This window comes from Vulpes vulpes, chromosome 12, assembly GCF_048418805.1.
Source record: "Vulpes vulpes isolate BD-2025 chromosome 12, VulVul3, whole genome shotgun sequence".
NCBI lineage: Eukaryota > Metazoa > Chordata > Mammalia > Carnivora > Canidae > Vulpes > Vulpes vulpes.
In genome coordinates this window covers 28,854,163-28,881,332 of record NC_132791.1, presented here as the reverse complement: position 1 = coordinate 28,881,332, position 27,170 = coordinate 28,854,163, and the positions used below count along the sequence as shown (strand labels likewise).

The following is a 27,170-nucleotide window of genomic DNA, read 5'->3' as shown; positions in this document are numbered from 1 at the left end:
AAATAAAAACCAGTATTATAAATAAAAGATTCCAGCATTATAAAGAACCTTCATTTTCTTTCAAAAAAGAAAACAAGAGTTTTGATACAACATAAACTGTCACGCTTTCATTATCATAACACTGCTTTTCTGAACAAATAATTGCTAAGAGACAATATTTTAAGGCTTTTTTATTCAAAATTCTCCATATAGGAGAAAAAATATACAACGATATTTACACATGCTTTAATAACTTATTTCACTGTACAACTTGCATTCTATATAACAATACAATAAACCAGCAAAAGAAAATAATCAGTCAGCACTCTTTAATAACCTCACATAGAAAGCACTGAATAAGGGGTACAAGAAGGTGGTATCTGTAAATTGTTTCATGACTGAGCCACAGAGCACCAGTCATCCGGTTTCATTTATGTCTATAAATCAAGATTCTATACCTTTCTGATCAGTGATGTGAAAGGCAATTAGGACCTTTCAGAAAAGAACATGTTTGTTTTGGTTTAATTTGGTGAGCAAGAGCAGAGTGGCTCTATCACCTTTATCCCTTTCTTATAAATATATTTCCCTTTTTTGTAACTTCCACAGTTTTAAATAAGAATATTTTTATGCTTGTGTATACTATTATGTCAAAACCATTCTAGCACAGACTTACATTTATCAGTCATCTTACAGCTAGCAAAATGGTCCAAACACATTAAGGAAACAAAAGAAATTGATCACTTAGTTCTGCCAAAGTAGCACCTAGTAAAATAGCACATCAGTCAAGTTTCTCCTGCTTTCCTCACAAGATTCAGGAAAGAGACCTGCCAATAACTTCAAAATTATGGGCAGAAACATAAGAAGGAAAAGGACTAGCTACTATTCTCTGTTCTTGAGAAAAGATCTTACTAGTTAGTATATTTTCTATTGCATTTCGTAATCTTGGAGTCACAATTGCCAAATCAGGGTGAGACTCTACAAGAGGAAAACAAGATAAAAATGACTGACTAGTGTAATCTGAACTTCTTCCAAGTCATTATATTTTTCAAGAAACAAAAAAAAAAAAAAGGCACAGGAGGTATACATTTCAATTTGGCTCAAAAATAATAAAAAGTAATTTAAATAGTTGGCAATAACTATTAAAACATAAAACCCAATTTCCTCTATTTTCTTTGACATAGTTCAACACACAAACACACACACAAACACACCCAACTGTGGTTTCGCCATAATCAGGACTACACATGCTGCGTGATGTTTTTACACAGATTAAACTCTAAGGACTATCAAATCTATAAAGTAGGATCTAATAATTAATTTGAATTATACATCTGCTTGATCAATATATTCTTTCTAAAATTTAACCTATGTTCAAGCCAACTTCCTTTTGTGGAACTGAAATGATTCAAATGCTCTAATTTTCAGGTGATTATATAAAAGTATTACAGTAATCTTACATACCAAGGAATATCAAGAGATGAAAAGTCAGCTAGTATTATACCAGTGAAAACTAACTCAGATTTCACTTTGATACATGTAAACCATGAATTGTAAGTTTCAAGAAACAGTAGTTGTGGTCAAGTTTATATTCCATTATTATATCTTTAAAAGATAGCAGTAACATTTACTATAATTGTAAACCTCAGTTTGTATCCCAAGACAGCATATCTAGGAAAAGATGCACCCATTGTAACGATGCACCTGACGTCCTCCTACAGACTGGTGACAACTGTAGTGTAACTAATTTTAACTGCATTGCCAAGCAGACTAGGACACAACCTGCAGGAATGATGTTTCCCACACTGCCAAGCTACTTTGGCAGCAATCATGATTGTGATGAAATATACTTGACAAGTTACACATTTAAAAAGTCATTAGAACATCTCGTTCCTGTACACTAGTATAGAAAGGTCTTCCGAAGATAAATGAGTGTAGGCCTGGTTTAATTTTCTCAGCTAGAGCCATTATTATGTTAAGGTCGCCCTCTGCTGTTAAATCAAGGTCTATCTTCAGGTTCCGTAGAGATTTAAAGGGCTTCTTCCCTTTTTGCCTATAAATAATGAAGAAAAAAAAAACTTTTATATACAAATACATATAAAAATATAGACAATGTCCCAAAGGAACAAAACAAAACATTAATAATGCACAAGGTTTTTTTATTTCATATGGTGTTACTTACGTATCATCTTCTATATATTTTATTAGGGTCAAGGCTTTTCTGTGAAGGACGAGTAGAAACTGTGCAAGGAAAGTACTCCTGAGAGATAAACCAGGTTTCAAATGAAAGACCTACAGGAAAATGAAGCATTTTAATAAATAATTTGCTCCAATTCTTCTTATACAGCATGTTTCTATCACTGTGTTGACAATGTCTGAAAGGTAACACACTTTAGAGCAGTTCTCCATAACCATTGCCACTGATGCACCTATCAGACCAGAAGTACTGAGTCTAGAGGCAATCATGCTTTTCTGAAGTCTTCTATTTTATCTTTGAAAATGAGCTCAACTTTTGCATTCTACCACAGAATACACCCCTATTTACTTTATTGTTAAGAATCATGATGTAGGGGCTCCTGGGTGGCTCAGTCAGTCAGGTAAGCAGTTGTCAGTTAGCTCAGGTCATGATCCCAGGGTCCCAGAATCCAGCTGCATGTCGGGCTCCCTGCTCAGGGGAGAGTCTGCTTTTCCCTTTGCCCGTCCTCTGGCTTATGTGTGTGCCCTCTCTCAAATGAATAAATAAAAATATTAAGAAGAAAAAAGGAATCATGATGTAATTTACTTCCACTTATATTACTTAACTTTTCCTGCCCACATCTCCAAACAAAATTGAAGCTCTCAGAAGTCGAGCCATGTTTACAGACTACAGAATTTAGTTACAGACTAAATTCTTCTCTCTCTACTGTTGAGGGGTGAGGATACATGGGTAGTGGTAGAATGATTTTATTCAGCTTGAGAAATATCGAATTAGTTGCATGATTATTAATTACCCTTGAACTATGCACTATGTCACAGACCACATAGACCTGTATCTAAAATTCTGAGTTAATCTAAGGACCTCATAATTTCAAAGCTATCCCTATGACACTGTTTCCTGGCCTGATTCCCAAAATGATATTATGACAAAGCTCTGTTATATTAAGAAACATGTCCCATATAATCTATAGTTTTCCTCAAATGTTAACTAATCAGGTATTTTTCAGAAGAATGAGACAATAAAGATGTTATTATTTTAGAAGTATACAAGTTTTAAAGACATTTTGGCTCAATTAAGGCAAATAAAAAAATATCCTCCCTTCCCCAAAAGACAACACCTTGAGTTATAGGTTTGTGGTTGGAATTAAAACATTTATTATTTGAACTGGGACATATTGCATCTTTCATTGTTAATATACAGGCTAACGCCCATTAACAATCAAAAGAAATACCGTGTAGACATTTTAGAAAGACCTGAAACACTACAAAAAGATAATGACTTAAAAAAAATAACGACTTAATTCTATGATATTACATATATAGCATAGGCAATGGAGTATACATTAAAAAAGACAACATACCATAACATTCATTTTGACAATCTTAGGCTTAACATTTACCTGATCCAGGAAGGCTTTTACTAGAGTGTCTCTGTGTAAGACATCTTGAAAAATATTCCTATGAAGAAAATAGTCCAAATGTTGAAATGGCTACCTTCCAAAATCTCTCACTCCAGCTGATAAATTAAATTCTTAGAAATGGAATATTATGTATAAACATATTTATAAAAATTATATATATATTTGGAGATAAAAAACTATATTCATTTTAAGTCAAAGATACATCTGTATATTAGTAGTTTGTCAAGCCACTATGTAATTATTTTTTTTCTTAAGGATGTAAGTAGTCCCAAGAAGGGCATTTAACTCCTTATCAATCTATTTTTGTACCCTCACCTTATAAAAAAAATGCTGAGAGCCTTAGGGAATTAATAAACATGATCATCAATTCCTGCCTTCTGCCTTCTCAAAAAAAATAAAACAGCAAGAAAAATAAACACATACTACAACCACAAAAACCTAAAACAAAATGAAAGGTTAACTTTATGTTATAGTAACTTGTAATAACCTGTCCAGAAAGAAAAAGGTGAAAGAGTAAATGCTATGAAACGTTCAAGTGGGATTAAAGAACACCTTGACCACCGAGCTGCATCAACAAACCTATCACTAAGCAAGTAACACGAACCTACTACTTAGAAAAGTGTTACCTACCTTGGCAATGATCAGACTAAGAAGACAGAATGTATACTCGAACTAATGTAACTCTAAGAAGCCATAAGGTAAGCAATTTTTCACTGAAAATAGTAGGGATCATCACTGAACTGACAAGAAAGACAAATAAAGAGGGGTGTGTGCAGAGAGAAACAGGGAAGTACCTAAAATTTCCTACTTTAGGAAACAGGTGCAGCAAATTACAAAAGAAAGAAACTTGGAAGGAAAAAAAAGTTATCACTGCATGATTACTGGCTGGCAGCACCCCTTTTCTGGCTGTGGAGAGAGAATAAGACTATTAAATCTAGTGTTGTGAAAAATATATGTTTCACTGAGTATCTCAATCATAGGTGAATCAGATGAAGCAGTGTTAAAAATAAGTATTATTTCCAGTGACTCATTTTCCACAAAGTGGCAGTGAGTGAAATTATTTTTAAAAGTTAAAAGTATCTTAAAAATAAATAATATTGCTTAAAGAAAACTAAAAAGTAAAATATATCTGTAATATATAAAAGTTAATACACACTCTAATGGTAGAAAATATTTCTTTTGGACAATTTCATGTTCAGAAAATTTACTTAAGAGTTGTGAACAAATTTTAAAAACTCATGATGTTATTTTTTTTAACACCAGTAAGATAAGACTTGTTACAGCTGATCAAAGTCTGTCAAACCAATGAAGCAATTAAACATAACTAGCTAAAATGAGCAAGAAATGTTAAAAGAATACACATACCTCCTCTCAAAAAATAAGAATAAAATTACTAGGCGGTATATTCATTCTAAAGTTCACTAAATTTCCCAAAAAAGAGCTCTGAAGTAACCAAAAATAGAAAGAAAATACTAAACACTTCAGGAAAGAGGAAAATGCTTGAAAGCACAGATTAATTTTGAGAATTCCTACATGTACCACAATTACCAATACTTGAAAACTTGGTCACTTGGAATTCTGATTTTGACCAATTCATTTTCTAAGCCAATTCCCTTTAAACTTTCTAAGGAATCCACAAAAACAGTGGATAGCTGGAAAAAGATGGGTCCCAGTGATGCCATCTTTCTGTACTAAGAGATACATGCAGCTAGGGATACCTTGGACATGCTGTTCTTTTTTTATTCAACATTTTCTGTGTGACTCTTAGTGCTCCACATGTCTGCTATCTCAGCTCAAAATGTTTCTTAGAAATACAGGGCAGGGTTGCTTGCTCCAATTTTACTGCTGCTTTATACACTCAAACACGGATTATCACAGTTAACATTTATTGAGCACATTATATGTGCCAGGCACTTTAAATTGATTAAAGAGAACCATAATAGTATATGGCATTTCTTCTCCTGATTTAGAACTTAAGTTTTCTTAGGGTTTTAAAATTCAGATTTATCATTTTTCCCCCTCTAATTGGGTCTACTTTCAACAATTTATCATATATTAAGAAAAAAAGACTTAGAATTACTTCTTTGGTTTAGCTAAGAAGTCTTTTAATGACTCTTATACACTACATTGTAAGCAATATAAGGGTTGGGTCTCTTTATAGAGAGCCCAACCTTAGCACCAATTACTGTGCCTAGGACCTCAATGTACATTTGTTAAATAAATACTTAAATATTTACTTTAAGTGACTAATCTAACCCATCTATGCAAAACATAGTTATATTAAGAAAAGTAGACATTGAAGGAAAAAAAGGGCATGATTAGCCAAATTGTTTCTTCAAGCACAATTCTCTTAGTAATATTTCCTTCCTTTCACAGACTTGTTTCGTTTTTACTCATAAAAGATACAACTTCATAATACTGTTTAACAACAATATCATTACATACAAATCTGGAGTGAAGCTTTCGTCTGTGCAGATGATAGTATCCTGAGCCATGTCTTCTTCTGAAGTGGCTCTCCAGAATGCTGTGAGCTCGGATCTCATGTATCTACGCTGATTATAAATATGTTCGTGACATGGTGGCATCTGCTTGACAGTATTGACGTCCACATCTATGTGTGTGGTGGGGTAGGGAGCATACATGACTTGCCGGAAGGGGAGCACAAAGCTTCCAGTTGAATCCTGTCAAAATGAAAAGAAAATTTGTTGTCTTATATGCCAAAAGATATGAAGGATTATTTTTTAATTAGAAAAACTGGCTTTCACAAATCCATCTCTATAAGTTTATCCTAAGAAATTAGTCATTATCGTGTGCAAAGTTTTAGTGATGAGTGCACTACTGCATTGGTTTTAATAGTAAAATGCTAGAAAATAAGTGAAGTATCCAAAAAGAGAAGTGATGAAATAAAGATGTTTTTTTATTTACCTACTAAAAATTAATTTGAAGTTTATGTGTTGATATAGAAAGATGTTCATAAGATATTGTGGAAAATGGAGGTTAAAATATACGCAGAGGGGACAGGGAACTATATAAAATATACACACAGAAGAATAAAAAGACAAGAAAGATATATGCCAAATATTAACAGGTTATTCATTGGATTATGAGATTATGGGGAACTTTTTATTTTCTTATTGATTATTCACATGTTCTTTTAAATCTCACTGAATATGTATTTTTATAAGTAAACAATGTACTTCTTTCCAGGTATTGTCAATTGGGTAGTTAAATACCATGTAAGAAGTATCTACTGTGTACGAAGCATTGTAGTATAGGTTACGAATATAATATCGAGGATATTTCCAATTTTTTACTCTTACAATGCTGTCATAAACACCTTTATAAGTAATCTCTTTCCTTATATAATTGTTTCCCTAGGATGGATTTCTAGAAGTAGAAAGAGTAGGTTAAGCCTTTGAACATTTTTAAGGCTCCTTATATGCAACGTCAAAGTATTTTCTGAAAGGCTTAACAATTTATATGTGTACAGAAAACTGTTAACAGATTTTTTTCATTAAATTATAGTTTCAAGCTTTCCTCTGTGCATCTGGTATAGGTCCCTTTCAGGGATAAAATTACATAATTAATTAAATGAGAGGGTGCTGAGGAAATAAAAGTACTAAGCACTTTATTATGTCTTTGATAAAAAAGAAATTCTAATTTTCAGATTTGTGCAATTCAAAATAGATATGTGTTTCCCTTAAGTAGTTTCTGTATTTAAATATCATTCTGAGCTCAGAGCATGCACACTATTGAAAATGCAAAAGCTGAACATAATTTTTTTTTAAAATATTTTATTTATTTCTTCATGAAAGACACAGAGAAAGAGAGAGAGGCAGAGACACAGGCAGAAGGAGAAGCAGGCTCCATGCAGGGAGCCCGATGTGGGACTTGATCCTGGATCTCCAGGATCAGGCCCTGGGCTGAAGGCAGCGCTAAACCACTGAGCCACTGGGGTTGCCCAGCTGAACATAATTTTTATTTACAACAATTTTTAGTATGTTTTCTTTCATTTTATTATATAAATCCCCAAGAAAGTATTCACTATGAATCACATAACCATTAGGAAATATACTTTCTCACACCTTGGACTATAATTGAAATATCAGCAACACATTCAGTAAAATAACTGTCTTCCCGTAATTATTGAAAATAATTGCTAACTTATATTTATCTGCTTTACTCCTTGAAAAGTGGACTCAATTAGTCAGAGAAAGACAAATATCATATTTCACCCATATGTGAAATTTAAGAAACAAAATAAATGCAAACCAAAATAATCCAGACAAACCTAAAAACAGCCTCTTAACTACAGAGAACAAATTGATGGTTATTTGTGGGGATGAGGATTAAAGAGCATATTAATTATGATGAGCCTTGAGTAATGTACAGAACTGCTGGAGCACTACATTGTATACTTGAAACTAATATAATAATGTTGCATGTTAACTACATTGGAATTAAAAAAAAAAAAAAAGAAAAAAAAAGAAAAAAGAGAACAGGCCCAAGTAAAGAAAAATGTAATTTAAAAATACATATATAAAAAGATAAAATAAAAATAAGAATACATATATGTGAATATATATATGAATCGTTCAAATTCTATATATACTTTCTGAAGACAGGAAGCAGTTTAATTTTTTTTTTAATAATGAGTACATTACATAAACAAAAAATGCTAACAAAAATTCAAATCCTTTTCAGTAAAAGAAAAAAAAGTACCCGTTTTAGATGTGCAAACTTGACTCAAGCACATATTAAAAAACAAATAATCCTGAGGCCAAGGAAGCTATAGGAAACCAAAGAGAAAAACACAGAAAGATATTCTGTGACGTTTCACTCATACTAACTATAAATCTGTAAGACATATTCTCCATGTTCAGACCTGTGTATAGGTCAGCTCCTTGGCATATAAACATGAGATGCACTACATGCTAATATTCAAAATGTATTTATAAAGAGTGCCAAAAATGATTTTTAAAAGTTGCTTTCACTTGTGACAAATGGAAACTATACCTTTAGTAGGCCTTGTACAAACAGCCCTGACTCATATTTAAATGATGATTCGGCTTCACATAATCTGGAACATTTTCTCTCTGCTGGAGTCAGAAAAAGGCATAATGTTCTCACTATCTGTAAAAGAAAATATTTTAGCATTAAAATAGGAAATTAAAAGGTCACTGGTTTGCTTATCAAAGAAATCTGAATAGAAACTTCAACCATTATTGTGAATAAAGTACATCCTGAAAAAAAGTATTCCTTAGTCACCTGCCAGGGGTCCATGGGACATAACAGTTGTTGCTTAAAATAGGAATTCTGTGATCAAGTAAGTTTGAGAAATGTACTGTATGATACCTCAACACCTTTAGCATTCGAATACATATTGTAACCTTCCAGGTGACTGATACAAAATGCATACTTTATCCAACATATTTGACCACAGAACTCGTATTTCAGCAAGAACTAATGACTTAATATAATTATTGATTGTATCCCCACCCAGCAGCAACTATTTTTCAAATAAGTAAAAACAGTTCTGGACAAGAAAACTAAATGTAGTTATATTAGGCAGAATTATGGTTTCTGTTGAATAGTTCTACATGTGAAATCCCATTATAATGAATGCTAGGAGTGTCCAAATCCTTCAATAGAATGAGAATTAATTCTATCAAATTTGATTTTAAATAAGCAAGCCACTGACTGGGGCTTAGAAATCTATGATTCTTTTTTTTTTTTGAAATCTATGATTCTAACAGGATTTGGTCTATAGCTCTGTTAGGAAAAGTAAAAAGCCATGTAAGGATGTTGGAATTCAGACAATATTCAGAGAGTTTTTACATTAAAGTAGTGGCTTTCAATACAGAGTAATGGCAACCTTTTTCATATTAAAAAAATAAAAGAGAACTGATTTTGCCAGAAGCGGATGTGGGATGAAAAAAGTGTTTTAAAAACACAGAGCCCTGACCACAGAGCCTTCTCCTTCCAAAAAGCTACTGGGCAGTCCTTCTGTGAAATCTGAAGGCTCTGGGTGACAGAGATGGAAACCTACCTTCTTGGGATAACAAATGTAATAATAAATTGCTAAACCAATATAGTAAGAAGTATACTAACCTCTCATAAATGGATGTACACAAAAAATATAATTTTGGTAAATTAAGGGTCATGCAAGCATACAGGGTAACTTATTAGACAAAAAAAAACTACAAATATATTTGTTAGGAAATAATCATTCCTAACATATTTTCTGTGTAAAACATAAAAAGAAAAATCAGGTTTGCTTAAATGGATAGATATGTGAAACATCTCCTTCTACATAACGGTAACAAAAAGTGCAAAATCCTTTAGTTTTTTGCCTGATGCTTGGAAAGAGAACTTTGCTAATTCTTTGTTAACTCATGTAGCACTGAAGGAAGTGGTCACAAATGTTACTAAATAAAACATAACATCCACAGACCACTCAAAAGCAAGAGGTCCCTAAAAAAGATTCAGGAGGGAAAGCAATATAAGAAATCAAGATGAATAATCAGATAACATTTCTTTGGAATCAGTATCAAAAGTACATGGTTATTATCTTCATGTTTACTAAAAGTGATGTCAGAGAATAGAAGATAAGTATTTTTGAAAAATATCTAATTATTTTATGAAATTCTCAAAAGCATTTATACAATATTGGTAACTGTGTAATACTTATGAGTTATCAAAATGAAATGGATAAATGATTTCCTATTTAAGCAGTCTACTTCAACTTATTTTTGTTCCAGGGTGTCATAGTAATTTGGCCAGATTATATTACCTCCTTATACTATTAGATCATCTTGACTGCAACCTAACTTTTAAATTACAGCCCATGATATATTAGAGTGTTAAGAAGTCAGATTAGACTGGATTAGAATAAATTACCTTATTTACTTTCTCTGCACTGCTGCCTACTACGACAGAACAGCCACAAGTTTGCAAGTGTGAGCTGATGGCACTGCAAGGTGAACAAAAAAGATGAAAAACATTGCCTGTAAAATAATGTCACAGACTAAAACAAAAAAAGGGTAAGTGAACTTCAAACAACTTAGACTAATTTTACATGATGAGTGCCAAAGCTATAAGAACAATGCCTTGCCATCTCTTATCTCTCCTAGTACTTTACATTCGCCTCAGGCCTTTCACAGAGATTCTCCCATTTGAACTTAAAACCCAGTTAGTAAAATATTACTATTTTATAATGAAAGAAACTGAGGTGTGGAGAGGTTAAGTGATTTATTGAAAGTCAAATGGGATTCAAAGTAATGATGAATGGCTGACAGTGAGCAGAATCAGCACTAAAGTGCTTCTGAGTCAAGCTATGTAAGGCTTCTCAGTTAAAAACACCCCCACCTCTAATATTCTCTGAGGAAAAGACTGGACATAAAAAGCAAATACCTTATCCTTTCACTTCTCATTGAAAAAAAAAAAAAAAGAAATTTCATGATAATCTGCAATTGTAAAGAAACACTAAGGTAGAAAATGAGATGATACATGCAGAGAGAGCACTTAGTATAGGGACTAACTTGCAGGCACCTGATAAATATCGGTTGTTTTTACTGTTATTTACATTTTCCTTCGAAGAAATAGAAATAGAAAATGTCAGCTATTATGTGCTATATGTACCAGGCACTGTTTTAGGTGCTTAATATGACTTCTCTTACTCAATTCTTATAACAAATCATATGAAGTAGGTACTATTTTTATTCCTATTTTACAGATGAGGAAATAGGGGCACAGGGACTTTAGGTATCTTGCTCAGGTTCAAATAGCAATAACCCAGTAAGTCTGGTTTTAGAGCCCACACTCTTAAATACTAAAATTTGCTGTAAGATGGAAAGGATCAGTAAAAATACAAATTATTTTCTTTTCTAGGCCTAAATGACTTAAGTCCCTCCACAATGTAAGTTAATTTGTAAAGGTTCTGTGATATTGTGATTTTAAGAAATATATATTTGGTCTTCATCCATAGTTCTTGGCTAACAGTTTCCAAAACCCTTGGAATTTTCTAAGTGTAGGAAATGAGATGCTTTTTAGGTTAGGTTAATGAGGTGACTTCTGGAAAGCATCTAAGGATAGGGGCTGACTGCCAATGAAGCCAACCACATGGTAAGGGTAAGAACTTTCAGTTCCTCCCCCCTGACCTCTGGGGAGGGGTGAGGGGCTGGAGGCTATCACCAGTGGCCAATGATTTAATCAATCAATCAATCAATCAATCAATCATGTCTATGGAATGAAGCCTCCATGAAAACCCAAAAGGAAAGGATTTGGAGAGCTTCCAGGTTAGTGAACACCTGGAGATCTGGGGAAAGTAGTATCCTTCGAGACAGTATGGAAGCTCTTCACCTTTCCCCCCGACTTTGTCTTATGCATCTATTCCATCTAGATGTTCATCAGTATCTTAGAGCCTATCCTTTATATTAACTGGTAATCACGTAAATAAAATGTTTGGAGTTCCGTGAGTTGCTCTAGCATATTAATGGAATCCAAGGAGGGGGTCATAGGAACCTAATTTATAGCCAATTGGTAAGAAGTCCAGGTAACAACCTGGACTTGTTACTGGTGTCTGACGTCCAAGGAGTGGGTGGGTGGAACCTCCAATCTGTTACAAGTCAGTCAGACTGGTGTCTGGGGGCAGGGACGGATGCAGTCTTGTGGGACTAAACCCTTAACCTATGGAATCTGACACTCTCTAGGCAGAGTGTGTCAGAACTGAATTAAATTGTAGGACACCCACTTGGTATCTAGAGGATTGTTGGCGTGAAGGCCCCAACACTGGAAATGGGTTTAAGAACCCCTTTCAGTTCTTAGTTTCAACTTTGATGAGAAGTAAAATAAGAAACCAGAACCAAACAAGAGACCAAGATTTCTTGTCTGGGCACTATGGAAACCCAGCTTCTTTACTTATTAAAAAGAGTAACATCAAATGGATCAGAGACATGTAATAAATGAAAAAATAACACAAAGCTAAGTAATAGTTTAAATACTTAACATTGTTCCTAGAATAATTTGGATAGCTAGTCTCATTAATTTTTGTCCTTCCAAATTGTGTCATAGTGAGCATAAGATTTCTATCTGGTTTATCCATCCCTTACAAAAAGAAATGAAATTCTTACTTGAGAAGAAAGCCTTCATGACAGCTGTCACCAATATCATCATCATTGAGAACTGTATCTGCTATCTAAAATGCATCACAAAAAAAAAATTATCCTGGCTATAATATAAGCATTGAAATAACACTCTTAAATACACAAGTTTTCTGAATTTTAGGTTCAATATGACACATTGCCTTAATTTCTAAGCATCAAGAATCCCAATAAAACAGTCTCTAGCACTTCCATAAAATTTCAGAACAAATGTGAAAACTGGTCAGGCAGGTTAAGCAATGATTTTTACAAGAACAACTTCCTCTTCTGGGCTGTCAGTCAGAAGACAAATCTTAATGACAAAGTCAGAAAGAAACAATAGTTTCCTGAAGATTTCTCTACACATGGAGAGGGTGTGATTCAAAATGCCAACAATGATTAAGCAAACTAGATTAGTGAATGTAAGTAAACTTGTGTTAACCACCGCTGATTGGTATACTGCTTTGTTACAAAAAGTACTGCATTAAATACTGATTGTTTTTATAAGGTGTAGAATTCTCCTAAGAAATACAAAAGTGGTGAAATAAACTAAATAAAATGTAGTTCTGTCACAACTATCATTGACCGAATTAAAAAAAAGCCTTTGTTTGGTTCTAAAACTCAGGATTTTCTGTGTTTGCTCAAGTGGCTAATACTTCATTAGTATGAAATAGAGAATAGTATGCACGACAAAAAAATGAATACTACTAAAATTAGAATGCTACTAATATACATAATAGTCACATAATTCAAGGGAATTCCTATTTAATAATACAAGTAATAACTTACATCTATTTCTTCAGGAACGCTGTGTGATTTCATAGATGAAAGGAGTTCCATTACAGGAATTACTTCACCAGTAAGCATTGGAATAATACTCTGACCCTGTACAAAAAAGCAAAATGAAGTGAAGAAAATCTGACAATGAAGGTAACGCCCTGCTCTTTTTGAAAGTTCAAGTTACACCATTTTGCTTTATGAAAGACCTACATTGATTAGTATCTGTTTCCAGCAAGCAAAAGAAATCTGAAGAGAATTTCTGCTTTTACAAAAAAAAAAAAAAAAGGTGAAATGCTAAAACAGCATTGAGCATTTGTTTTGAATGAGCCATTGTAGGAGGTGGCACATACTCTGAGCACCAGACTAGCCCAGCCAAGCTCCTGCCCCTTGAGCCCCCCGGAACTCCACTCAGCATCTTAGCATCAAGCCACCTTAGCTTTGGACTGTGTCTATGAGCATCTGTGCTTTATCTTGATTTATTTTGTGCACCCCTTAGTAGACTGTGTTTTCAGATATCAGACAGAGATGCTTAAGAGAGGTTATTTTTTGGGTCTGGGAACACTCAAAAACTTTTCCATACAAATTAATTATAATTGCTTCTATACTTCATGGCCATTTCAGTGTATGAAAGATTTTAGAGGAATACTCTACTTTTGGTTAGCAGGGAAATCCTGTATAGGATAAACGGGGCAATAAAAAACTAAGAACTGAAAGCAAGGAATGCCATCCTTTGAAAGAAATACTCAATAACTTGTTAAAACACAGCCCCAAACATGTCTACTCCTCCAGAATGTTTCTAAAGGATGTACATATTATTTAAAACTCATTTTCATTCTTCCAGGAATGATTTTCTTTAGTCAGAGTGGAATCATTGGCTTATCATCTACTGTTACATGCAATAATTAAATTACCATGCCAAATTTAGAAAGGATTTCCTTTGATATTTATTTGAGATATGAAAAACTTGTTAATTAAAGGCCATTGATGCATTTTATATTTAAAATGAGGAAAATCAGCCATAAGACTTGAGAAATAGTCAGCAAACAACTTAGTAGTCAAGTTTGACTCAAAACCCACCTTGTAGATTCACAGTAAGGTTTAGTACCCAAATGAAAATCAAAATACCACATATGTTTTAAGAAGTCAATAAAACAGACATCAAAAACGTAATTTTGAAATTTGTAGTTTCTAGAATGAAACTGAAAACTGAGTATAGTACATCACAAACGTAGAGTATCTCAAAGATGGATGACCATGCCTATACCCTAAGAATATTCAAAGCAGTAGGACCATCACCCTGTCCCCCAATTTTTGAACCATCTTGAGTATGTAAACTTTTAGAGATAAAATTGTCACATATGTATGTTAATTTTTAGCTAAACATGTTTTAAAAATTACATATTAAAAACATTCTAACAAGCTTTTTTCCTCACTCATCTCTCATAAACTATTTTATTCAAATTTTTCACATGTCTTTAAATCTCAGAGTCATTTTCTGAGTGATCATATCCAGTTTTTTTGAAACTTGGGAATTTAAATGTGATGCTGTCTATGGAAATCTTATGCTAAGTCATAAGCCTCCTTGTATCATATAGAAGGTTTTATTATTTAAAAAAATTCATCCTGTAGTAACCTCCAAACATAACCACTCACTGTTTTAAAATGCTTGTTTACAGTTTCATCAACACTTGCAATTCAACAAGAATAATGACTAGCTATAAAGTGATTTCCTTGTAAAGTGATTTTATCAGATGATAGCTATAAGCATCCAAAACTCGCACTGAATGAAGTCAGTGATTAATTCCAGACTAATGTGAAATCCCCAAATAGTGTTTATTTGTTCAAAATAAAGTCATTTTAAGCACATGATGTGAGATTTGTAAAGATTCAATTATCAGGCAGCTTCTATGCAGAAAGGATAACTGCAGAAAAATAACTTCCCTTAGATGTAGGCATATATATAGTGCCATAAACTGTATCTCAGATATTTATCACAATTTATCATTATCTCCTCAAAGCTTAACGACAACAAAAAATCCTACAAGACTGAACAGAAGAAACTCAAAAGAAAATCCCTCAAGTTTCTTTTCCTCTTGTGACTTCTGTAACTTGAACTTCTTAGCAAGAGAATGTTTCCCCTTTAAAAACCTCCAGTTGGTCTAAATATACAGAAGAGGTTAACATTTTCAAGAAGAGCCCTTAAAACAGAAATAAAACTTAAAAGTGAATAGCGGTAAACATTTTAAGCACAGGTTTCTGGTTTGAAAAAAATTCCCAGGAAATGCAGAATGTTATTGGGTCTTAAATTTCTTTATCTTGAGGTAACTCTACTAACTACTCCATAACTAGCAAGTACATCTAGAGGTTGGTTAAAGTCCCCCCAATGCTTGGCACTCTGCTCATTGACCAACAAGTAAAAACCAGGCTTTGCTAGGTAAAGGGAAACATTTTCTTTTAAGTGTTAGACCTTTTCCCAGGATTGCCTCCTCTTGCCTGGAAAGTTATTTACAAAAATACAGGTATAATAACAATTTGTAAAGGAAGTTACTTTATAGAGTTTTGTATTTTCCTGGTTCAAGTCCCTATGTATTCACAAATTTTTAGAACAGTTATTATTTACAGATTTAAAAATTTTTTTAATTTTTAATTTAAATTTATTTTTAAAATTTATCTGACAGAGAGCACAAGTGGGGGTAGTGGGGGGTGGGGGCAGGCAGAGGGAGAAGTAGCCAATGGTGGGTGATCTCAGGACCCTGAGATCATGACCTGAGCCCAAGGCAGACACTTAACCAACTGAGCCACTCAGGCGCCCAAAAAATTATTTTGTCTCAGGCATGCTAAAGGAGAACCAGAGTAAGAACAACTCAGTCATCCTTAGACTAGAACTCAACAGAAGGAACACTGAGAGTGGCCAGAGGCAATGAGAGGAAAGGCAAAAAATCCCTTCTCCTCTTCAGAACATCTCTGCCCTGCACTGAAATGGTTTGCATTTAACTTCCGTAAGGGAAGCCATATCCTTGCAATTATGCATCTCAAATGCTGGTGACTCTACCCTAAGAATATTCAAAGCAGTAGGATAACCATGGCATATTTCCCTAGATACTTCATATTACCAGAAGGTGAGGGATATCACTGGCAAATTCTAACACTAAATAGATACAAAATAGGATATAAATTGCATGAGTTTTAAAAATACAACATGAGACTTCAAATAAATATTATGCTTACAACTGTGCCTGTATCCCCAGATATCCCTAGGACTATACTCACTTCCCTATGTTATAACTACTTCTGGGGAAATATTTGAGAAGTAATACCTTAAAGACAATCTCATATAAAACTTAAAATTTTTACTATAAACAAGTTATTCAAAACTTATTCTGTGCAAACAGAAAAAAAAAGGTACCAAAATTGCTATTATTCTTCACTTATTTAACTCTTCAGGTCTAATATGGAAATTTTCATCCAGTTTATTCCATATATTTCCATAAAGACTCTGTTCATTTTCATACCCACCCTTTCAAAACAGTATGGCTTCAAGGACTTAAGAAAAATAGCCCACAGCCTTATACAGCTGCATGCCCTGAGCTTGGTGGTGTTTGATAGTATGCATTCTGTATCTTACCTGATCTTCCATTCTTTCTGTGCCTTCTAAGACTATTTTCTGCACATTTTCTTGCCTTTCCTGAGCAAGAGAAAATTCATTAAAATTAAAAGAAAATTGATATTTGTTTATTTTTCATGGTATAGTTAATTGGCTGACATATTGTGTAATTCAGTTCATGGGAAAAATACTTTCCACGTTAGGGCAGAAAAAAAAGGGAGAGTATAGGAAATTAACCCAACAAATCCATTCTCTTACATACAAACAATACAAAATAAGATAAAAACATCCTTTTCTCTGTAGTTAAAAAAAGGTAATTTATCAGAGAACAGTCAATGTAACATCTGCATAGTTTCACAAAGGAAACTAATGGTTTGTACTTTTCAAATTAAGTAAGATTAAGTTATATATATCTGGGGCTTCCTGACTGTAAGTGATTTTCATAAACATTTAAAATAAAACATAATATGTAAACATAATAAAACACTCTTTTCAAAGATACCATTTCTCTTTACTATCTGGTAAAAACTTATAAAATTAATAACACTTTAACAGACTTCCATACTAGTATCAAAACTGCAAAGCAGAAAGGAGAGTTAAATTTGTTCTTCAGGTCTGTCAAAAGTATCTGAAAATATAAAAACCACTAAATATTAAACTATAGGAGTTAGAGGATGACAGCAATTTCCTCTGGCTCAATCTGTAAAACTAAAAGGAACACCTCCTGGAACCCATTTGGTCCAACCTCCTCATTTTACAAATTTCAGAACTTGGCAAAGGAGTTAAGGAGACCAAAGGCTACATGGCCAACTGCTTATGAAACATTTGTTTTGAACTGCTTGTACCTACACACAGTATTAAGTGAAAAACAGGGTCATGCAATGCAAAAAGAGAGAAAGTTTTATAAAGGTTCCCAAGACAAACCTAGACTTTAAAAGCTTATTACAATATTTTTAATTTCTCTTAACCTTTAGCTTTTACTTGTAACATAGAGCTACCATTTCCTACCTTTAGGGGTTCTGATGAAGATCACTGACATTAGACTACTAGAACTATCTAACAGGGCAGATGCAAATAATAGCTACTGTTTGAAATTACTTCTATATAATTTCTAAAAATTAGATATAACAGAAGATAATCTTTTAATGGTTAGGTTAGCATGATTAATAAGTACCAAAACCACTCACCTTGTGCATCCATATCCTTCCTTTCCTGATAATATGTGTTAATCTATCAACACACACTCTGTGAAGAGGAAGGTAGAAGCTAAGTTCTGACTGTGGAAGTATAATTGATAAACCATACGTGCTCCTATCTCCATTCCAGTTTCCATCAAAGATTAATGAAACAATAATTACTCCTTTTTCAGACAAGACAAAAAACTTCACATCAATAGCCCCACTCTCTGCATTTCGGAGGATTTCTCCATTTAAGGTGTGGTTGGCAAGAAAAGTTATTTCTCCATCGCTGAGAAGTAGCTGTTCTGTCTTTGGAGCCCAAATGTGTCTTACTCTTGGACCAAGAATATTGTCCCAGTAAGCAAAGGTAGCTGCTAATAAAGGTGATTCACCACTTAGAGCAATCTCTGTCTTGGCAACAGCTGGAGATGGTGGTGGACAGAGATTCGACATCACTGCATCCCAACTACCACACTATCCAAATGGTCCCAGGATATCTAAACAATAACATACAAAACCAATGATTAGGTTCAGCAATTTTCAAGCAATACACCAGAAATTCAAATGACTTTAGAACTGTGTGGTTTTCTCTTCTTCAGGCAAAAAAAAAGATTTGGAAGCACATCCCCTAGGACAGACATTCGACTAGCATGGCAGGTGTACATTAAATGCTTGCTAATGATGAGAACCTTAGAGTACATGGTAACTTGTCACCTATATTCAGGGAATACACTTAAAAATCCAAAATAATAATCTTCCAAAAAAGGGGTCTTTGAACATTAATATAAAATATCATATGCTAAAGCTCATACAATAGACCCTCACTGTTCCCAGGAATTCAGTCTATGTGCAATTCTAATGATTGGATATTTGGCTCCTAAACCACAACAAAAGAGGAGCAAAATGGGAAAGGGAGGGCTCAGACAGTCATTGTGGGTTGAACTGTGTCTTTCACCTCCCCAAATACAGGTTCAAGTCCTAACCTCCTGTATTTGTGAATGTGACCTTATTTGAAAGTAGGTGTAATCAAATTAAGATGGGGTCATGCTGGATTAGGGTGGATCCTAATCCAATGATTGGTGTCTTTATGAGAAAGATTTAGAGACACATGTACAAAGAGAAACAGGGCTATGTAAACATAGAGGTAGGAACTGGAGTGATATGACTCCAAACCAAGGAAAGCCAAAGATTGCTGGAAACTACTATGAGTTGAGAGGCAAGGAAGATTCTTCCTATATAGCCCTCAGAGGAGCATGTCCCTACAGACATCTAATTTTGGACTTCTAGCTTCCAAAAATATGAAAGAATAAATTTTTGTTGTTTTGTTCACCCAATTTGTGGTACTTTGTTATGGCAGTCCTAGGAAACTAGTAAAGACACCTGTTAGTAGAAACACTTTAAAGCTGTTAAAAGGGGGGAATAAGTTGGGCACTCGGGTGGCTCAGTGGTCGAGCATCTGCCTGTGGCTCAGGTCATGGGATCCAGTCCTGTATCGGGCTCCCTGCAGAGAGTCTGCTTCTCTCTCTACCTATGTCTCTGTCTCTCTCTCATGAAAAAATAAATAAAATCTTAAAAAAAAAAATGGGGTGGGAGATAAAAGAAAAAGAGAAAGAGAAAGAAAGAGACAAAAGACTGCAAAAACAATCAGCTGGAACCATAACAAAAAATGAGCAAACAGTTCTGTAATTCTCAACAAGCTCTCTGGGTATCAGGGTATTAAAGCCCAATACCGGTGTTTAAAATAATACTGAAACATCAAGATAACTATAAATATATTTAATATGCTACTTAAATTTACGGAAGCCGTGTAGCAGTACACTGAGTTCCTTACAGAGAGTCTGTATACTATACTGAATGGCTCAACTAAAAAGCTTCGTTTATTTACAACATTTAAAGAATAAAGTGACTGGATGGATACTGGTCAAGCCTTTCAATGTACTGAGAAAACAGACCCAGAGAAAAGCCCAAAGTCACAGAGTCAGGTAAGAATCAAAGTCTCTTACATATCTTAACCCACTGAAATGTAACACCCTAAAGGTATAATACTCTGTGATATCAGTGTAAAATGAATAATTCTTGCCTAATATTAAAATTGAGAGCTGGCTGGCTCAGTCAGTGGAGCATGTGACTCTTCATCTTGTGGGTTTGAGCCCCACGTTGGGTGTAGATTACTTAAAAATAAAATCTTTAAAAAAAATGAATATGTGTATTGGAAGACCTAGAGTGAAAAGAACCATAACAATTACATTGAAGCAAGTCTAAAATTGTGGAATCTATTCATCATAAGGATTGCTTTGGGAGGTAACATTTTATCTATAACTACAATTCATTTACTTAAATGTACTCTCTTGTCAAGAGAGTTCAAAAGCTGCTGAAAAGTAGTGGCTTCTATTTTTAGAGTATTAGATGAGCACTTTTATCATGAATGTCAAGAATAGGTATACAGAACTTGGCAAAATACTTTAGAGTATGCATGTGTGGAAATGACTTAACATAAAGGCAGTTTACATATGTATTTTTTAGTTTAGTAGTTCATTTAGGGAATATTTACTTTTTAATGTGTTCTATCAACTTAAGTCTTAAAATACTACACTGGACATAAACTGTCTAGCTAACTTAAAATATCCACTGTTTCAGATACAATTTAAACAGTTTACAGTGATAGAATACAGGAATGTAATTTGAATTCAAACTGTAATGATGCTCTTGTCATCATTAAATAAATAACAGCAAATTGGGGGCCAAGGAGATGAGTTAACACATAGCCACAAAATTATATTGTAACATTTTCCTTTTGTTCCTCCTTTTTGGATAAAAAGGTGAATAACCATAACAACAATATTTGAACTCAAACATTTCATCATTACACTGAAAATAAAAGCATTTCCTAAAGCCGAACAGAGCCCCAGAGCAAAATCTGGTTGTATTACAGGAAAATTTTTACCTGATTGTGAAAACTAAACTACTACAGACAATTAATTACATATAGCCTCATCGCTATTCTCATTAGAAAGGAAAACAAAGGACAAGAATCATGTTGAATTGTTTAGCTTAAAATCCTGCCAAAATTAATAATTTTGAGAAATGAAATGCTACAGATAAGTATCATTAGGAGAGCTGTAAAAATAGTTTTACTAACACGTAAAGTCATCATCTTTGGTGAGGAAAATCCATATACGTAAATGTGGCTGAAAAAAAATTGGGTGAAAACCAACAGTCTTTTATCTATACATCTACATGTAGTTGGCTACTCCAGAAGATTATCAAACATTAGCCATAAGAGTCTTTTGAGGGAAGCCAGGATCCAAATTGGGTGACACGGTGGCTTTCCACTCCTGTAAACAAAGAATAGGGCTCATGAGGATGTACCGATAAACTTTCTGAAAATAATCCAACATATGCAGACATAAGATTGTATTAATTACCATCTGTTAAAACTGTTAGCAGAGTAGTAGGTTGGAAGCTTTGCTTTTTCTTAAACCTTTGCTAAAAATCAGCCATCTCTTCTCCCAGTGGTATTTAGAAAGTTGATTGGTCCACTGCTGTGGTATGTAACTCAGAATTGTACCATCATAAGGCTCACACTTGTAACCATGCTTTGTTTTCTCCAAGCCCTAAAAGCAGCAGGGTCCTAAGCCAGCCCGCTTTCCAAAAACAGATGATGCCCAGGCCAAGTTTAATGACAGTGAACTATCAACACTGGACTGTTTGCAACACTTTCTAAATTTTCATCAGGCGAGATTCGGAGATGAAGTTTACATCAAGGTCTGGCTGTATCTCTCACAGATCCAAGTTTCTCACATAATAGGCTGTTCTCCTTAGAACTACTTAATTAACATAGAGCCCAAGGGCAGGCTTGCAAGACAGGAGTCCTCATTGTTTTTTGTTTTCACTTTTTTCTCCGAAAGCAAATTTTGGACTGCTAACAGAGCCAAATAGAGACTATTTTATCAACTTTATAAAGAGGGGGGGGAAATATCTTTAGCACCTAATGTAACTTTCCTGGAGCAGGTCAGTGCTGCTCTGTGCACAATCAGCACGCAATATGGTCTAGAATTTCTCTGGTTTTTGTTTTGGATGTATAAAGAGTAGTCGTCATGGGGCGTTTTCCAACTGATTTAGGATTTTCCCAGAGCAGTAGGGTTTGGATGAGGTGCTGGCCAAAGGTATCTGTCACACAACACCATCTATATTCCAAGTATCCTGACTCCATGTGATTAATCTTCCATTTTCTCGCATCTGTAAGGTTCCCATGACGTTAAAAGTTTTCTAAAGTCGAGAAAGATGGTACCAAACAGTATTTTTCGAATTAAAAGTACAGATTGAACGTAAAGCCAGTTGTGCTGCTTTTCATCACAGGTGAAGGATGGGAACGGTTGGAATCGGAATTTACCCACTGGCCACAACCACTGTGGCTTCTCTAGGGCCAGGCAATCTCTTTGTCTCCGCAGGGGCCACCTCTCTCGGGCAAGTGCATGACCTCCCTGCCAGTCTCCTGGATACAGCAGCCTGGTGGAGGAGGGGGTGACTCAGATCCCGTGTGGGCATAGCAGACACGTAATCAGTGCACTTCTTTCTGCAGCAGATACCATCAGCCGAGCGATGCTCAGGTCACAGTGGTCACACTTCCTCTGGGCAAGCCTGTGCAACCTCGGCGCTGTGAAGCAAGCACGCCGGGATCCACAGTGGGAGCACACAACTCCGTCCAGAGCGGCTCCTCGAATGTACAGGGAATCGCCAATCTTCGGAAACTTGCACTGAAACTGTGTACACTTGCGCGTCCTCTCCCTCCCCCAGGCCACCCCGCCCCGCTGCACCGCCTCCCCCGCCCGGACTTGGCCTTCCCCACGGCCAGGCCTCTCAGCGCCCGAGGCGCTTTCCCTCGAACCCGCGGCGCCGAGGGCCCGACCGGTCCCTCGGGGTCGCACACCGGGTCCCCGGGGAGCGGCCGGCGCGCGGCCTGCGGGCGGGAAGGAGGCCCGAGGCCCGGCCCCCCGCCCCGCCGCCGCCGCCGCCGCCGGGGAGCCGGGGCCCGGATGGAGGCGCCTCCACGAGCCACCGGCTGGAAAACCCGACGCCGGGTTTGGGTCTGGGAGGACGAGCCGCGCCCCGGGGAGAGCCGCCGCCGCCGCCCCCGCGCGGCCCCTGACCCGGACCCCGGGCAGTCGCCCGCCCGCCGGCTCCTCACTCACCCACTCGCCACCTCCTGCGACTCAGCCGCCGCGGGCGCAGGGACCGCAACCGCAGCCCGGCCGCCGCCCCGCCCCGGCCCCGCCCCCGGCCAGGCCCCGCCCCCAGGGCAGGCCCCGCCCCCAGGCCCGGCCCCCCGCGCGCCTCCCGACCCCCGCTGCGCTTCACGCCCCAGTGTTTTACCCACTCTGTCGCCCATCACCTTCGGCGAATACCGTGAGAGCACGGGCAGGGGAGGAAGGGTGAAGAAAACAAAAGCACACACCTCCTAAGCGCACGCCTCCTGCTCTCTCTGGACCCCGCCCCCGAAAGGGAAGGAACCGGGCAGCAGGGAGGGGGGTGACGCCTCAAGCGCCATCTTTTACGTGGGCGGAAGAAGTTGCTGCTTAATTTTTCGTGTCCTCGTGGGACGCCGTAGGTACGTCTTGGAGTTTTCGATTTGCGATTACGTGAACGCGCGAGCTCGGTGAGCGGGGGCGGCCGGCACTGCTCCGCGGGTGCGTCGTGAGGATGTGGAGTGTTAGCAGGTGTCTTTAGTGCGGGAGGCTGCCGGGCTCCAGGAAGCCCAGTGGGCAGCTGGGAGTGGTGGTCAGGTAACGGGAGCCCAGCAAGTGCGTGCTGCATTAATGCATTTATTTTTTCTTGTGGCACAATTAAGTGCGCTGTGACTACACCCCGAGCCCGGTTAGGTAACTTCCTTTGTACACAATACGTAGGCACCGCAAGTTTGTCTTCTTCACGTGTAAGCATTTTCTTAAGCTCGATGTTCACACTCTTAAACGTCATTTTTTTTTTTTTTTTTTTTTTTTGCTGGTTGCACGGTGTGGACGAGTTGGGGTTTTTTAGCCTCTGGTAACGTATTTTGCCATTCCATTTGATGTGCTGTAGGATTTATTTTTAAACCTTGAGTTAATTAGGCTTTGGGGCTGCAATTGTATATATTCGTGCTACGGATAAATGGCAGTTAACATTTTTCATCTTTAAAGATCCTACAGCACATCTTTATCATGCAGTGAGGAAGAAAAGGAATACAAATGAGTCCTGCAAGCCTGTACCCTCTGCAGAATCCGACCTCTTGCCCAGTCACTGCTCTATGCTCATAGCACCAAAATAACTACCATTTATCTAGTTCCTGTTGTGTGTCTGGTGCTGTGCTCCTTAGTCTAGATAAAAAATTGTGTTTAGGGCAGCCCGGGTGGCCCAGCGGTTCAGCGCCGCCTGCAGCCCGGGGCGTGATCCTGGGGACCCGGGGTCGAGTCCCACGACGGGCTCCCTGTGTGCAGCCTGCTTCTCCCTCTGCCTGTGTGTGTGTGCGTGTGTCTCTCTGTCTCTCATGAATAAATAAATAAAATCTTTTAAAAAAAGAATTGTGTTTAATTCTCACATCTTTAGGGTATAGGTGTCGTCATCCAGCTTTGTGCAGTTTCAGAGCTCACTGAGACCTGGTACACACACCAGGCTGGTGGTACTAGTTGATGACAGCTCTTCTCAGGTAACACCTATAGGGGACAATACTAACGAATGCAGTTTAGAGTAAAACTGACATTCAGATTAAGTGCTTGGGAAAGGAATATAGTACCAAATCAGTTTTTCGTACTTCAAAATATTGCCTAAACGCAAAATAATTTCCCTTGTCTCCAACAGGTTTTGGATTTTGTGCAATATCAACTTTAGGACAACTGTGCTTTCTAAATTCTGCATGACCATGAGAAATTATATATATATATATATATATATATATATATATATATATATATATATATAATTTTAAAGATTTTATTAGTGAGAGAGAGAGAGAGAGGCAGAGACACAAGCAGAGGGAGAAGCAGGCTCCATGCAGGGAGCCGGATGCAGAATTCGATCCCGGGTCTCCAGGATCAGGCCCTGAGCTGAAGACGGTGCTAAACCGCTGAGCCACCCGGGCTGCCCAAGATATATAATTAAAATGGCTCTGTACATGGGATGCTTTGTGGCTAGTAAATGTGAATTTTCCCCCTCACATCTAATCAAACAATTATTTAGGCATTGTGTAACAGTAGCTTCTATGTCTTTTAGTGGATTGAAGCAAAAAAAATTGATAGGGAAAAAGTAATTATGGCTTAGTACTGTGATCCATAGTATTTGTAGGTTATAAAATTTTACATTTGAAGGTGTAAAATAGGACAGATATCCTTTCTTCGGGGAACCAAGGAGAAAATGATACTAAGTACATAGTAATGTGATCCACACTGGCAGCACCAAAGTATGATTTGGGAGGGTTTTAATCCTTATCTCTTCCAAACTGTCAATCAGCCCAAGTAAACCACTTCAAATAACTCTGCCATCTAGTGAAAATAGGTTTTGCTATTGAAATATTTCTTCAAGCAAGAGTTTTAGTCCTCCATAACCAACCAGAATATCCCAAGACTCTAGAAATTTTTGAACTATCCACCAGTCCATATGTGATTAATGAACGATCACATAAAAAGTCTCTACAACAGGGAGAAGCAAAGCAGGTAGTTGGACTCTGGAATCAGAACTAGTATAAGTATTGTCTTTGCCTTTGATTATTTGTGGGACTTCAGGCAGCATGTGACTTCTCTTGCCTCAGTTTCCTTAGCTACAAAGTGGCAAGTAGAATAATTTCTCATGGGGTTGTTATGAACCTGAGCTGAGATTAAGTAAGCTAAGGATTTAGTACAGCACTCTCAAGAAATGGTGGCTCTTATTTCAATTTTAGTAACCATGCAAGGATAACAGAAGAAATAACAAACATCAGATAAATCTCTTTTAAACTGTGTACATATTTATAATTCTAATAAATAGAATACCAGAACCGAAGGAAGATTATTGGTACATAACAAATGTCAGTTATTGTCAGGAAGCCTTCTCCCCATCCTCTCTTTATTAATGTATTTCAGAAATGTCTTCTGTGTTACTTCGGAGCTGGAGTGGAGGACTTGTTGATTACCTCCGATTTATCAGGGTTACAGCAAATTAGATTTAACTGTGACTGGCATGTGAACTATCTGATGTTTGGACATGGATGAGGAATATTGCTATGGACACCACGGTGAGTTTCATTTCTTTTAAGTAATGAGATTTTATGTGTTTGCCTTAATCATTGCAGACTTATCAATATGCACTTTATGGTATATTAGCTTTTGGTTGAAATATGAATGAGCCAACAACCAACTGAGGTACTTGCAGTTGGAACCTTGGTTACTGGATATATTAAGTTAGTGCTGTGAAACAGTGTGATATAAATGGTTTGGAAAGCTCTGGTAGGTCCACGTCTGTTCTAATGATGAGCAAGGTGGGCAACACCCCTGTGAGCGAACATTAGGGTCTCATGTATATTTTCAGGTCCTTCTAAGACTCACCATTCTATAAACAATAAGCTTCTCAATGAGAGGAATCACATCCTCCACCAGGTATTCACCTCTGTTCCTTCCTCCATGCTGGTGCTCTGTACCTCACAAACCACAGCTGTGAATGATCTAAGGCCCCAAATAAAGAGCCCTGAGGGAGAAGAAATCCCTAGTTAATTGCAGCATCATAAGATGCACAGCAAGAAAGGGAACAAGTAGCAAGACTAGCCTACCAATTTCTTAAACCTTAGACGAGATCATTAGCCATCCTGATAAGGTTGCCATAATCCGATGGAATTCAGATGCGGTGGGTAGTGCGGACTGATAGTTTTGCT

General features: G+C 36.6%; 1 protein-coding gene across 3 annotated transcripts; it reads right to left on the bottom strand.

Moving 5' to 3' along the window:
• Positions 1-154: 154 nt before the first annotated feature.
• Positions 155-23,574, bottom strand: C9orf72 (C9orf72-SMCR8 complex subunit). 3 transcript variants are annotated; one of them, XM_072728128.1, is made up of 12 exons: positions 23,488-23,574; positions 21,435-21,630; positions 18,305-18,792; positions 17,139-17,198; positions 13,523-13,618; positions 12,725-12,789; positions 10,494-10,566; positions 8,610-8,726; positions 6,039-6,274; positions 3,573-3,630; positions 2,159-2,268; positions 155-2,029 (listed from the first exon to the last, which is right to left on the bottom strand). In XM_072728128.1, exons 3-12 carry the CDS (start codon positions 18,746-18,748, stop codon positions 1,843-1,845), a joined length of 1,446 nt encoding a protein of 481 aa, XP_072584229.1. In that variant the 5' UTR covers positions 18,749-18,792; positions 21,435-21,630; positions 23,488-23,574; the 3' UTR covers positions 155-1,842. The 3 variants fall into 3 exon arrangements, with proteins under 3 accessions (XP_072584229.1, XP_025864784.1, XP_072584230.1); XM_026008999.2 differs by lacking the exon at positions 23,488-23,574 and adding an exon at positions 21,721-23,080; XM_072728129.1 differs by lacking the exon at positions 21,435-21,630.
• Positions 23,575-27,170: the final 3,596 nt, after the last annotated feature.